This window comes from Arvicola amphibius, chromosome 5 (genome assembly GCF_903992535.2).
Source record: "Arvicola amphibius chromosome 5, mArvAmp1.2, whole genome shotgun sequence".
Taxonomy (NCBI): domain Eukaryota; kingdom Metazoa; phylum Chordata; class Mammalia; order Rodentia; family Cricetidae; genus Arvicola; species Arvicola amphibius.
In genome coordinates this window covers 1,462,066-1,475,933 of record NC_052051.1, presented here as the reverse complement: position 1 = coordinate 1,475,933, position 13,868 = coordinate 1,462,066, and the positions used below count along the sequence as shown (strand labels likewise).

At 52.6% G+C, this 13,868-nt stretch overlaps 1 protein-coding gene across 1 annotated transcript; it reads left to right on the top strand.

Annotated features, from left to right (window-relative positions):
* Positions 1–778: 778 nt before the first annotated feature.
* On the top strand, positions 779–13,603 carry Slco4a1 (solute carrier organic anion transporter family member 4A1). Its single transcript, XM_038331851.1, has 11 exons — positions 779–1,651; positions 2,619–2,709; positions 3,993–4,114; positions 4,521–4,632; positions 10,467–10,621; positions 11,406–11,601; positions 11,739–11,904; positions 11,998–12,170; positions 12,427–12,491; positions 12,863–13,011; positions 13,431–13,603. Exons 1-11 carry the CDS (start codon positions 856–858, stop codon positions 13,569–13,571), a joined length of 2,166 nt encoding a protein of 721 aa, XP_038187779.1. The 5' UTR covers positions 779–855; the 3' UTR covers positions 13,572–13,603.
* The last annotated feature ends 265 nt before the right edge of the window (positions 13,604–13,868 follow it).

Here is a 13,868-nt window from a genome sequence, read left to right as displayed (position 1 = left end):
TTGCTGTCTCTGTGGGGCCTGGCTACACTGGCTGACCAAGGAAGGTTTGACTCCCACGGCATGAACCGTTTCTGCCTCAGGTGTTCTCCTCTGACACCGTCTTTCTCTGGCAGGGACACCAGCTTGTAGAGAAAGTGTTGGCAGAATGAATAGTCCCTCCAGGCCTGATTGCTGGCACAGACTACACCAGGAATGTTTATGGCAGAATCTCTACTGCTCACAGCCTCAGATTAGAACTGGCTCCTTGACAGTGCCAGCTTGTTAAAGTCAGCCTGGGCCCAGTGGTGGGTCACAGTGTCCTCCAAAAGATGGCTGTGTTGTACTCTATGGACTCTGGAACTGTGTGGTTCAGGTCTGAATCACTGATGGCTGCAGGCAGTTCTGCTCCTACGGCAGAAGACAGTTCAGGCAGGCAAAGCCACTCAGTGAGGGTCCAGGTACCCAGTGTGACCGTAGGCCTCCTCTGTGCCTCAGCTCTGCTCACTGATTGGTGGCCCCATCTAATAGCTCTGTCTTCAGCATTTTCAGGCGTGGCCATACCTTCAAAGTCTGCTGGAATCCAGTCCCTGGGACCAGGGCAGGTGTAGCTCACTAGTGGCAGGCCTGTGGTCAGGAGCAGGACGTATGAGTGAGGGGCTGGCCAGAGGCCACTCTGGGTCAGAGGAGGCTGATCCCAGTGGTGGACTGTGTGGGCACTGAATGTTCATGTAGGAATTTCGACAGATTAGGGATCAGGTAAAGGTTTGCTAACAAGAAATTCTGTTCACAGAGTAGACCCAGCGGCAAGGTGTCCTCTCAGCCAACTCTACTGCATCTACCTGCTGTGCTGCCAAAGCCCTCCGCACCAGGCTGGAGATGCCCCAGCACGGCATGGGGGACAAGCATTTCCTTTCCCTCCCGAAGCACCTCTTCGCCAGTGCGTCCTCTGCCACAGACAGCGGCTGTGACACTCCACCCAGCAGCAGGGCTTCCCCGGCCTCCTTGCGCTCTGCCCACAGCCCCCTGGACTCCTCCAGCCAACTCCTGTTCAAGCCCCAGGCTGAGAAGCGGAGCAGCCAGACAGCCCGTGAGGTGAAGTACACATCCGCAGGGCCAAAGGACACGCTGTGTGGTTGGCGAGCCTTCACCCCCGAGTGCTTGCAGGTGTTCAACACCCCCAAGGGCTTCCTCTTCTTCCTGTGTGCAGCCTCCTTCCTTCAGGGCATGATCGTGAACGGCTTTATCAACACCGTCATCACCTCCATTGAGCAGCGCTTCGACCTGCACAGCTACCAGAGCGGGCTCATTGCCAGCTCCTACGACATCGCCGCCTGCCTCTGCCTCACCTTCGTCAGCTACTTTGGGGGCCAGGGGCACAAGCCACGCTGGCTGGGCTGGGGCGTGCTGGTCCTGGGCATTGGCTCCCTGGTATTTGCACTGCCCCATTTCACCGCTGGCCACTACGAGGTGAAGATGGATGAGGAGGTGGGGACCGGGGCGTGTCTGGGCAATGGGAGTCATGTGGAGTGTATGGACTCCGGTCTGTCCAGCTACCGGCTGGTCTTCATGCTGGGTCAGCTACTGCACGGTGTGGGCGCCACACCCCTCTACACACTGGGTGTCACCTACCTGGATGAGAATGTCAAGTCAAACTATTCGCCCATCTATATTGGTGAGTGGGGCTTTCCAAGGAATCAGGACGGGTAGGCAGAAGGGACCAGATTGTGACATTGGAGGAATGAAGTGGATACCTTCTAGGAACCTGGCTAGGTGATCTTATGCCCCTCCCTTCGACATATGACCCAGGGGCCCTAACTTGAAGTGGCACAGCCATCGAGGTTTTATGAAAGACAGGGGAACAGATGCTGACTTTTCTAAGAAGCCCTGCAGGGACTTCAAGCCAGAAATCTCAGCACTGGCCCACACTAGGCAGAGTCTGCTCAGGGACCCCCAAGTCCTCAGGCAGGGCTAGGGCAGGGCTAGCTGGCACTGAGCCTCTATGTGGTTTGGAAGGAGTCCTGTGCAAAGGTAAGTGGGGAGGAATCGAGCCCGGCTCCCTGTGTGTTCTGTGTACACTCTGAGCCCGGCCTCCCTAGGTGGTAAATCAGTGGTAAGAATTCAGGAATGCTGAGACTTTGAGGCAAAGCCACAAAGCAGCTCACAGTTTCTATATCGTGGCTTGTGACCTTCAAGGCAACTGCGTGTAATGCTGCTAATCTCGCTGTCTACCCAGGTGGCCTCGGGTTTCATACCCTCCCAGCTCAGGCTCCTGTCAGGGGGCAGATGCAACAGGGAGCCCAGCGATCATTGTAGGCTCCGCTCTTTCCTGCGAACAGCCCTCGCTTCCGGCTGTGCCCTCTTATGCCTGCCTTTCCTCCTTCATGGACACTGCCCTCACCATGCAAAGTGGAGTCATGGCATATCTGCTTTCGTATGGATGCAAATGATGTCCAAAGTGCGCTTCTGGGGACGTTCTAAGAGCCATGACTGAATGTCATTCCCAGTTGCAGGCTGCACAGACACACTCTGACCTAAAGGGGTTCACGGTGGCGCTGTAGTCACGGGATTGTGGTGGGAGCATCTCTTAGGAGGGCCCACCGCGTGGTGTGTGACGGCTGCACACTCCCTTTGCCTTCTAGCCATCTTTTACACGGCGGCCATCCTTGGACCTGCGGCGGGCTACCTGATTGGAGGAGCCATGCTAAACATTTACACGGAACTGAGCCAACGGTGAGTAACGCGGTATATATCGCCTGCCTTCCTCAGCACCCAGGATGCTGTGGGCCCAAAGGATGTCTGATATACAGTAGGAGGCTAGAGCAGGGAAAATCTGGGCTAATCTTGGCTACAGGGGCTGGGGGTATGCAGGAGCTTTGAGGACATAACCAGGGCAAGGTGGGAAGCATGGGGGGGGGGGGGTGAAGCCCTGACCTGACCGTGTGTCTTCAGGCTCTTCTCTTAAGTGACAGGCACCGTGTCTGTATCTTCAGTATCTAATTCTTGTAAACGTAATGGGAGAGTGAGGAGTGAGAGGGATGGAGGGAGGCAGAGCAGGGAGGCTGGGGTGGCCCTGCTGGCTACCGTCCAGCAAGGCTGTGCAGGTGGCCTGGCCCTGTGTCCTCTTGTTGAGTTTTCCTGGTGGCTGTGCTGGGTCTTGGGCACCACCCCACCTTGGGACTTTCTCTGCAGATGGCGCCAGCGAGGTTGCTAGTGCTCTGCCCCCTCACAATGCTGCCTCTAGCCCTGGGTTGATACTGTGGGGCCAAGGGTGCGTGTTCTGTGTAGAGCCTGAGGTAGGTCAAGGCTCGTGTCCCCGGATCTGGATGTCTTGTGCCCCATGGGCTCTGGGTTCTGAGTGATTCTGCACATGGGGGTGGGAGCATGAGCCAGGCATCGGGGCAGCTTCCTATTACACCATCGCATAGGGGTTTACACTGCTGCCCTGGCCTTGCTGCCTAGTCCTTCCTCTGCCCCTTAGCCTGCCATCCCTCCATCCCTGCTTCCCCTGCACCCTTCTCTTCCCAGGTATGAAATCCCACTGGCCAGTTGCTCCCTTCCCATGACTTTTTCTGTTCAATTTGAGAGCCCCCCCCACCTCCTATGCAGATGGCAGTTGGACGCCTAATGGTTCCTGTGTGGGTAGCTCAGAGAACTCCAGCTGAGCCCTCTGTCCCCTGAGCTCTGTGGCCCTGAGGATGACAGCTGGCTGGGGAGGGACACCAGCTGTTACTTGAAACTCCTGTCCCCAATGGGCCTTGCCCCCAGGGTCTCAGTTTGAGGCCCAGATGCAGCTTCCCTGGGTCCAGCAGTCAGGATCTGAGGAGCTGCTCTCTTAGGGAGTGGCCATTATCAGAGGGCCTCTCCAGTCTAAGATGTGAACACATGGCTGTAGCTCCATGGGCCTCTGTTGCCCTCTGCACAGAGATCCTAGGGGGAGTGAGCACCCCATGCATGTGCTGGAAAGGATATGCGTGACCGGTCAGTAATCCAAAGACCACGGCTTCTCCCAACAGGACGGAGCTGACCACTGACAGCCCACTGTGGGTTGGTGCCTGGTGGATTGGCTTCGTGGGAGCCGGGATCATTGCCTTCCTTATCGCCATCCCCATCCTTGGCTATCCCCGGCAGCTGCCAGGTGAGTTCTCTGCCCTGGTACAGAGGTCCCAACCAGGAGGCAGAATATATGTTCTGTCCTGTCCTGTCCTCTTCTCCCTGTCATTTCCACTAATGGGGAGTGGAATCTTTGATCGCGGTCTCCCCTCTATGTGGAGAGCAAGGTTGGCAAAACCAGCCTGCTATCCCCTCCTGTATCTTCACCAGAAATGACCCCCTCGCTTCCCTTCTTCTGGGCCCACATATCTGCAGTCCTGTCACATGACAGCCTCATCCTCAGGCCTTAGATTGCAATGCTGCATACATACGTGTCTGCATGCCACATTCTCAGGTCCCGAGGGGGGTGGAGGAGCGGTGTGGGGACAGCCTCCGTGGAATACGTGATGTCCTCTAGAAGCTGTAGCTGTCTACCGACTCTGTCCCTGCAGGCTCCCAGCGCTACGTCGTTATGAGAACAACGGAGACCCAGCAGCTGAAAGACCACGGCCACAGAGCAGTGAGCAACCCAGCTTTTGGCAAGACTGTCAGAGACCTGCCCCTGTAAGGAGTGTGTGAGTGTGCGTGTGTGTGTGTGTGTGTGTGTGTGTGTGTGTGTATGCGTGTGTGCGTGTGTGTGCATGTGTGTATGTGCATGTGTGATGGGTCCCATGTGGGGTCAGTGCACACTCTATACCATCCACAATCCCCTTCTTGACCCACCAAGCACACTGAGACACGAGCAGTAAGCTACTGGATGAGGGCACAGCCTCTGGGTGAGGCCAGAATTACTAACTGGAGACCCCACAGAGCAAATGTCTTTCCAGTGGTATGCTTCCCTGTGCACCTGCAGGCCCTGAGGCCTTCCCCAGAGCCCCTCAGGCAGAGTCGACCACTCCTGTCTTTTCACCTGTGCATTCACTACCAGAAGCTTCAAGGAGCTGCAGTTCTGAACCAGACACAGGACAGGAGAACCACAGGAGCAGAGGCCTCTTCCAACTCCTGCCTCTCTCACTGACTAGTCTCCTCCCTCCCCTGGGGAGGCCTTCTCCAGGCTTTTCTTCTTCACTCCATGCCCCTTTCCTGTCTGTCTGTCTGTCTGTCTGTCTGTCTGGCCCGGCTCTGCTGTCTGTATATATCAAGCAAGGTGCAGTCTCTGAGCTACTGGGGTCTTAGAAAACGATGCAGATTCGTATGTCCTGATCTACCACTTGGGAGCGGAGGGTATTGTGGGCGGGGCTGAGTTTCACAGCCTGTTGTAACACGGGGAGGGCAAGGGTACCCCCCCCCAGAGACCCCAGAGGAACAAGGTGAGGCTGGAGAAGGTGGTGGTGCAAGGCCTCACAGGCTTTGATCCCATTACTGCTCACCTAGGAGAGCCAGGAGCTGCCTATTTAAGAGGGCTGAGTTTTGTCAGAGGCTGCTTGTTCATTTTCCAGCTGCTCAGATCCAATAATCACACAGAAATTATATTAATTGCCATGCTGTTTGGTCAATATCTTAAACATATTTCTGGCTAGCTCTTATATCTTAAATGAGCCCATTTCTATTAATCTTTGTATCACCACGTGGCTGTGGCTTACTGGGTAAAGTTTCCTCCTATGTCTGGCATGTCTCAGGCAGTCCTACATAGCTTCTCTCTGACTCTGCCTACTCTCTGTATATATCTCTTTCAGCCTGGCTTTACTCTGCTAAGCTATTGGCTGAAAGCAGCTTCTTAATTAGCCAATGGCAATAAAACATTCACAGCATACATCACCTCCCACATCATCTCTTCTTTTCTGTCTAAATAAAAAGGGAGGTTTTAACTTTAACATAGCAAGATTACATATAGGAAAACAGGTATCAAGTAAGAATTACATTTACAACACTTATATCTTCTTTATCTTTTATCATAACTAAGGAAAACTATATCTGTCTTCAACTCCACCAAAGACTTCAGAAGGATATAATATTACCTAAGTTAGCAGGAAGTGCAGTGTAAGCAACTTCCAAAGCTCTAGAATTGACAGAGACATCTCACTGCCTGGACTTTCACCCAAAGTTTTTCTGTATCATTGGAGCATCTATCTTCAGCCTACAGGCCCATGGTTGCTGGAAGACTTTTCCACAAAGCAGGAAATTTGAAGATCTGTTCGGCCTTGTAATGGCAAAGTCCAACAGTGTCATTCTGTGTCCTTCAGAATGTCTGGCAGACTCTTTCATGAAGCAGGAACCCTGAAGGACTGTCTCACCTTTTTTTTTAGATTTTATTTATTTATTATGTACACAGTGTTCTGTCTGTATGCTTGCTGGTCAGAAGAGGGCACCAGATCTCATTACAGATGGCTGTGAGCCACCATGTGGTTGCTGGGAATTGAACTCAGGACTTCTGGAAGAGCAGGTAGTGCTCTTAACCTCTGAGCCATCTCTCCAGCCCCTGTCTCACCTTCTTTAGGCAACTTTGGCAGTCATTTTTTTGTGGGTCCTGCATGTCCACTTCATACAGCATAGCATCAAACAATCCAGGCAAGAACAGTTTCTTGCCCAAATGGCTAACCAATTCCATTAGGAGCCTCTTTGATGCCTATCTTTCTCTTGAAGCAGCTTGGTGCTGCCAGGAGCAGATGTGTCTCATTGACATGAAAAGTCTAAGTTCTTAAAACATTTTAAATGCCATAATCTGAAGGTCTCTGAAAGATTTGAAGAATACCTATCTAACTGAAATATATCTCTATATGTCTAGAAAACCTAACTAACATGACTACAAACTTGACTATTATAGATGGCTATCTATTAACCTGTATTTCTTAATTATACATTACATTTTTAATTGACCTGTACAAACACAATACCTTAATCAAGAGCAGAAATATATATACATATATATATATATATATATATATATATGTATATATATATTGCTCTTAAATTTGTATCAATAAACCAAGATCCATACCAAAGCAAATCTCTATAGCATATCCCCTTTTAAATGTAAACAATATTTGGGAATTTGGGCATAGTTCTCTCCAAACTGCTTCCTGCTTTTTGTTGGGTGAAGTAATTTTTGGAATGTTCACAATGACCTTTTGGGGGGTCTTGGTCCATCAAACCACATTAATCTGGAAGGATTCCACAGGTTCTCATCCTCTATGGAAACAAAAGAGCCTCTTTTCCAAAGCAACAAATCTTAGACCCAAATTAGTCAAGACATCTTTAAAATATGTATGTTGGTTTAGCTTAGCAATCCATACAATGAAATATTTCTCTACACTTAGCTCATTCACAGTCAAAAAAATCAAAGAAAACACAATAGTATACATAATCCAGATGCTAACTCTTTATACTCATTTTCTTCTCTCCATTTATCCAAAACTGTGACCCATTTAGAGGACTTTTTTTTAATCTGAATCTGTCTTTATTATGTATCTCTAATTATTTTCTGATCAGAAATGCCTTTTTTTTATTGCTAAGCAGGCATGGCTAGGACCACCTCCATGGTCTAGTCCAATACAGCAGAGGCATGTTCACTACCTCTGAGACTGCAGGGTGGGACACGCTCACCACCACAACTCTGGTGAACAGTTGACCCAGGCTGCCCACAAATCCCATTCAAGTGCTTGGCCTACTGAAAGAGCCAGAGTATGTGTTGGCAGTATGGACCAGGAAGCCATTGCTTTGAAACCATGTGTTTTTTGTTTTTTTTTTTTCTGCTACCACTGAATTAGGAAGACCTCGCTTAAAGGAGTTATGGCATGCCGCCAGCAAACAGAGCCTATCCAGAAAAAAATACGTGGCTAAACTTCATTTTTTGTGTGTGTCTAGAATACCTTTCCAAACTCTCTCAGGTTTTACGTGGATTTAGCTGGCACATTGGCATGCCAATTTGTTGTCGGAGGCCACTTGTTTGTTTCCCGCCACTCAGACCCAAATAATCACACAGAAACTATATTAATTGCAATGCTGTTCAGCCAATAGCTTAAGCATTTCTGGCTAACTCTTATATCTTAAATTAACCCATTTCTATTAATCTGTGTGTCACCACGTGCCTGTGGCTTACCAGGTAAAGTTCCCTCTGTGTCAGGCATGTCTCGGGCAGGCCTACATAGCTTCTCTCTGACTCTGCCTACTCTCTGTGTATATGTCTTTCAGCCTGGCTTTTCTCTGTTAAGCTACTGGCCAAAAGCAGCTTCTTTATTAACCAGTGGCAATAAAACATACTCACAGCATATATCACCTCCCACATCTGCTGAGCCTCAGGCATGACTGAACTGGCTGAAGGCCTGCTAACCATGGTCTTAAAATTGGTCTCTTCTCACCCCAATAGCAGAGCTGTCTGGGGAAGCATAACATGGCATGAGCTTTGCCCAGCTCTCCCCATGGGTCTCTTACCAAGTACTATACAGTAAGAAGTTCATGCCCAGGGTTAGTGTCTGAAGCCAGGTGCTGGAACTAAACGAGTACAGGAATGTGTGCCTCCTTCACAGTCACTAAAGGCATGACCAGTTCTCAGGGCAAATTCTAGAATCTCAGCCAACCAGCCAGCGGTGGGATTAGACACCTTGTGTAACATGTTCTGCATGACAGAGCCACCCTTATCCTCAGCCAACAGCCTGAAGCTAAGCAGGTCTAGGCAATACCTTAGGAACGGACCAGCCTGTGCATGGCTCTCCAACACCAGATATACCCCAGGTGGGAAGGGGCCGTGAGGAGTCAGCACCCTGAGCCTGTAAGTCCCTGATGGGGCCAGGGTTTCTCCACACCTGCTTTCCTTTGTCAGAACACAGTTGAGCAAATGACTGGAAAGCCCTTTCAACCTTCAAGTTAAGAAGTAAAATTTAAAAGAATTGGGTGCGCTCTACTTTAGAAGGAATCCTCTTAGCGTCTCCCTGGGGCCAGTCTGATCTCCCAATGCTCTGGTCAGTGTCTAGGAAGCAGTGGGTATGCACTCCCTCACGGAGCCTGCTGATGGCAGGGCTATGAGCTGATCCTGGCTTCTCTTCAGAGTGTGGTGTCTTTTTGGCCCACCTCCTACCCATGCGGAGCTTGAGTATGAAGCTGTGTGCGGCTCCCTGGCTGATGTTCAGGACTATCATCTCTTAGGTCTAGATCTGTCAAAAAGAGTGGCTCTCATGGGGGCAGTGATGTGTGTTGGCCGCTCACACAGGAGGCAGGGAGCAGGTACCAGCTCGCCAAGCCTTGATAAATAAAAGGAGCAGGATAGACATAGCAAGCAAGCAGTGGTATTCATCCTCCCCCTAAGAAAGACCCAGGCTTCTAGAAGCAGCTTTACTGCAGAAGATGGTGTAGCTACAGCACCGGAGCTGACTTCAGGGGATACCCTGTTCCTGTGTGGCCTGTGCCTGAGACAGGTGACTGTGGGGCCCTGCCATTGCTTGCATGATGGCCAGCTGGGTCCCCAGGCTCCGTTCCCAGGGGCTCTGTAGTGTTTCACCCCAACCAGTCTTCTGTTCGATGCCACAGTCAGCACACAGCCCTCACCCCAGGGGAGCTGACTCCCAGCCAGCAGGTAGGCAGGGCCTTTAGAATCACTGCTCAGATGAGTGGTCTGTCTTGGCCAGGGTCTGTGCTGCCACACCCTGGCTGCTCTGCCATGTGGTCCTGGCAAGGCAAGTCAGGCACCTTCGCAGCTGTGTGGCTGCAGGTGTGGCGGATGCCTTTCACGTCCCAGAAAGGATAGCCGTGGGAGGGAACCCAGGGGTTGCAGTGCTGGGCCCTTAGAGTCTCAGGACCCCAGGCCAAAGTCACCGTGGGATTAGCAGGCTGCATCTGACCGCCAATCCTATAGCCACTGTCCCCAAAATACAGGCCAAGAGAAGGGGAGCTAGCCAAACCCACTAGGGACTCCTTGAAGGTCTCTGTTTCCAAATACATATGCCTGCCTCTTCTCCCCAGAGCTTGTGGTTGGGAGCTTGCATTTCTCTTGGTAACTCCTTTGCCTTCTAGATCCCAATACCTTGGTGACCTCTTAGCCCTTGGTGGCCCCTACCCTTTGTCCAGCCTTGGTGGTCACCTGCCCCCAGAGCCTCTGCTACTTTGTCACAATGGCTACCAGGGGTGATTAATGTCTTTATTCACTTGGGGTCTGTCTGTCTCCTTGTCCCTACACAGAAACTGGAGATCAGCCATGGCTGTGACTAGTCTCTGGAACTGGTTTTAGTATTGAGGACAGGTGTACCAAATGCTTACAGTGGGGCCCTTGATTTACTACCTGCCAAGCCCGGCTTTTCACCCGCTCCAGGTGTGTCCCTGGGATAGCTACAGGCACCACTTCGCTGCCTTCTCAAAACCAGGGCCCTTTGTGTCGATAGCCTCAGGAGTGGCACGTTCCTGGCACACAAACTCTGGCCCATCCTGACCCTCTGTCTTTTTCTGCCCTCTGTTCCCCTTTCACCCAGCTCCATCTGGCTCCTCCTAAGAAATCCCACCTTCATCCTGCTCTGTCTGGCAGGGGCCACCGAAGCCACACTCATTGCCGGCATGTCCACGTTCGGCCCCAAGTTCTTTGAAGCCCAGTTCAGCTTGAGTGCCTCCGAGGCCGCCACGTTGTTTGGTAAGGAGACTGAGTGTTGACATATTCTGCAGAGACAGCTATGACTCCTGCACATACTGGTCATAGTCTTCAAATTCCAAGTGAACAATGCTCCCAGGGGGAGGGCAGGGCCGACTCCTACACACTTTACCCACCATTCATTGCAGAAATGGTCTGAGCCCGGCTGTCCCCATGAGCCATGCAGCTGGTGCCCCGGAGTCTTGGGGTCTAAGTTTGAATCTCTGTACCTGCCTGACAGGATTCTGTGGCAGGCTGACCTTGCATGGACTGCAAGATTGGACACTATCTTGAGCCCTTACTCGACCAGCACCCATGCCCTCCCTGTGCGGAGGGCAGGGCTGCAGCCTTGCTGATCACACTTTTGACTGGAGATGCCCCCGTGCCCTGGTCAGCACTGGGCTCAGCCTAGGGACTGACCAGTGTGGGTGGGAAGCATCAGCTACAGCCCACCCTGCAGATCTCATTGTCTGGGTCGTGAGAGGGTATCATCTGTGACCCACTTTCCTCAGACACATTCTTACCTGGCCCAGACGCCCATACCTGATGGCTCCCTCCCTCTCTTACCACTTTTCCGTGCCGACAAATCCTCCCCTGCCCCTTGTATACCCACGATGGACCTTAGTCATTGAGGTGGCTTCCAGGTGCCCTGCGTGGCCTGAGAGAACCCACCCTACTCCCTTGGCTCTCCCTAAGCACCCACGGTGCTCATTCGCCCCGTTGCTCAGTAGTAACACCACAGCAATGACAGGCCTAGAGTTTCTGCCTCACCAAGTTCCTTCCCCAGGATACCTGGTGGTGCCAGCAGGCGGTGGCGGCACGCTCCTGGGTGGCTTCCTGGTGAACAGGTTCAAGCTCCGTGGCTCTGGGATCATCAGATTCTGCCTGTTCTGCACCTTGACCAGCCTACTGGCCTTCTTTGTCTTCCTCATGCACTGTCCCAACATGCCCATGGCAGGGGTGACCGCTAGCTACGTTGGGAGGTGAGCCTGGAAAAGACCCCACCTTCCTGAGGGCTGTCACTGGTGGGGAGGTGTTGGTCACAGCAACCTGCAGGCAGGGAAGTATACCGGAATGTCTGCACAGCTGCTAACACACATCCAATGGCCCATTTCTACAGTCCCCTGCCTGAAGGCCACTTGGACCTGAGGGCGGCTTGCAACGCCATCTACTGTTGCCAGCCGGAGCACTACAGCCCCCTGTGTGGCTCAGATGGCATCATGTACTACTCCTCCTGCTTTGCGGGCTGCCCCGCGGGTGCTGAAACGGGCCCGGATGGCCAGAAGGTGAGTGTGGTCACCGCCCACTGCCCTGCTCTGGCCGGGACCGGGAAGCATCTGCCTTCTTTATATGATCAGCGTTGTTGTTGGGCTCCCCAGATATTCCGAGGCTGTAGCTGTGTCCTTGAGAAGGTTTCCTCTGGCTTGGGCAATGCTACCGCAGGGAAGTGCACTTCCACCTGTCAGAGAAAGCCCCTCCTTCTGGCTCTCGTGTTCGTTGTAATTATCTTTACCTTCCTCAGCAGCATTCCGGCTCTGACGGCCACGCTACGGTAAGAAGCTCTCACCACGTTTTTCTCTCGTAGTACCAGCAGGTGGCGCTCTGCAGATGCTGGTGGGCCCTGGGGTAGCCGCAGGCCCAGGAAATGGGCCTCGGTCTAGGGGCATCGGAGTTGACTGTCTCTGGTACCCAACGAGGTGTTTGGCACCTAGGGAGGTGGCGATGTGGCCAGGACTCTTGCTGGCTTAGGGGTCTGAGGTGTACAGCTCAGCTTCCCCTGGGCTCTGACGATGCGATTTTCATTGCAGGTGTGTTTGTGATCAGCAAAGGTCCTTCGCCCTGGGGATCCAGTGGATTGTCGTGAGAACACTAGGTACTGTGGGTGTGAGGAAGCCATGGACAGGTGTTCATAAATAAGGCACCTAGAGGTGTACTATCACCAAGCTGTGTGTTACTATGCAGGCATTCGGCCATGTTTCTCACTGAGGTGGGCCTTTTCCCTAAATGCCCACTAGAGGGACCCATTGTCATTTATTTACCCAGTAGGTGGCTTTGCCTCAACACAAAAGGGCCCTCTTGAGAAACCATGGCACTCCTTGCCCAATGCCAACTCTTCAGGAAAAGGGGTGAAGTCCCCTTTCTATCCCCGAGAACATGAATGGACAATATGGCCTAGCTAAGGTCTCTCTGTGGCCCCCCTTCCTTCCCCCATCAGGGCCCTAACCAAACTCTCTCCTTTGGCAGGCAGTATTCCGGGGCCCATTGCCTTTGGCTGGGTGATTGACAAGGCCTGCCTGCTGTGGCAGGACCAGTGTGGGCACCAGGGCTCCTGCTTTGTGTACCAGAATGAAGCCATGAGCCGCTACATGCTCATTGCAGGGCTCACATTCAAGGTGAGATGGCCTTCTGGGACCGGGCTCCACTCTGCCTCTGCCCACCCTTCAGCCTCCTGCCTTATCCTGTACAAAGGCGCAGCTATGGGCTTATAACCACCCTAAATCCAGGTGACCTCATCTTGAGGTTTTTCCGCACCCCCAGAGGATGAGCAGTCTTCAGTTTCAAGGGACAGGGCGGGCACATGTCTTTTAGGGGACAGTGCCAGGTCCTTCCACCTTTTGTTGGCCCCTGCTTTTAACCAAATGGTAGTTTTCATTCTCGAACTGAAGCACCGGTTCCCCATGAGGGACTAATTATGCAGGAAAGGCGTGTCTTTCTTCCAGAAGAGCAGAGCCAGTACTACAAAAGCAGCCTCAGACTGGGCACAGAGCCCCCCCAGGCTGGCGAGGGCCAACATCTCCTCCTGTCTCCCCAGGTGTTGGGTTTCCTCTTCTTTGTTACTGCCTACTTCCTGTACAAGTCCCCGTCGGCGTCCTCAGATGCCCTGGAGGCCTCCCTGCCCAGCCAGTCCTCAGCCTCCGACAACCCCACAGAACAGCTCCAGAGCAATGTCTGACAACCACCGGCCCCTCCACATTTCCCGAGGACTCTTCCTGGATACCCTAACTGTGACCGAGCGGCGTCTGAGACACTGAGGAGGGAGGAGTGTGTCACGAATGTACCGGACACATCCCCAACCCCTAGAGTCTCGGAGGCATCGCTACATTTCCTGGGCTGTCATCTGGTCCTGACTTCCTGCCCCACACAGGGCAGCAGTGCCCTTGGTGGCATGATCCAGCGGAGCCAGCCACTTAACATTTTGCTTGAATCTGCTCTTACTGCCTGTCTCCGAAGCCTGGCGACCTCTGGGCTG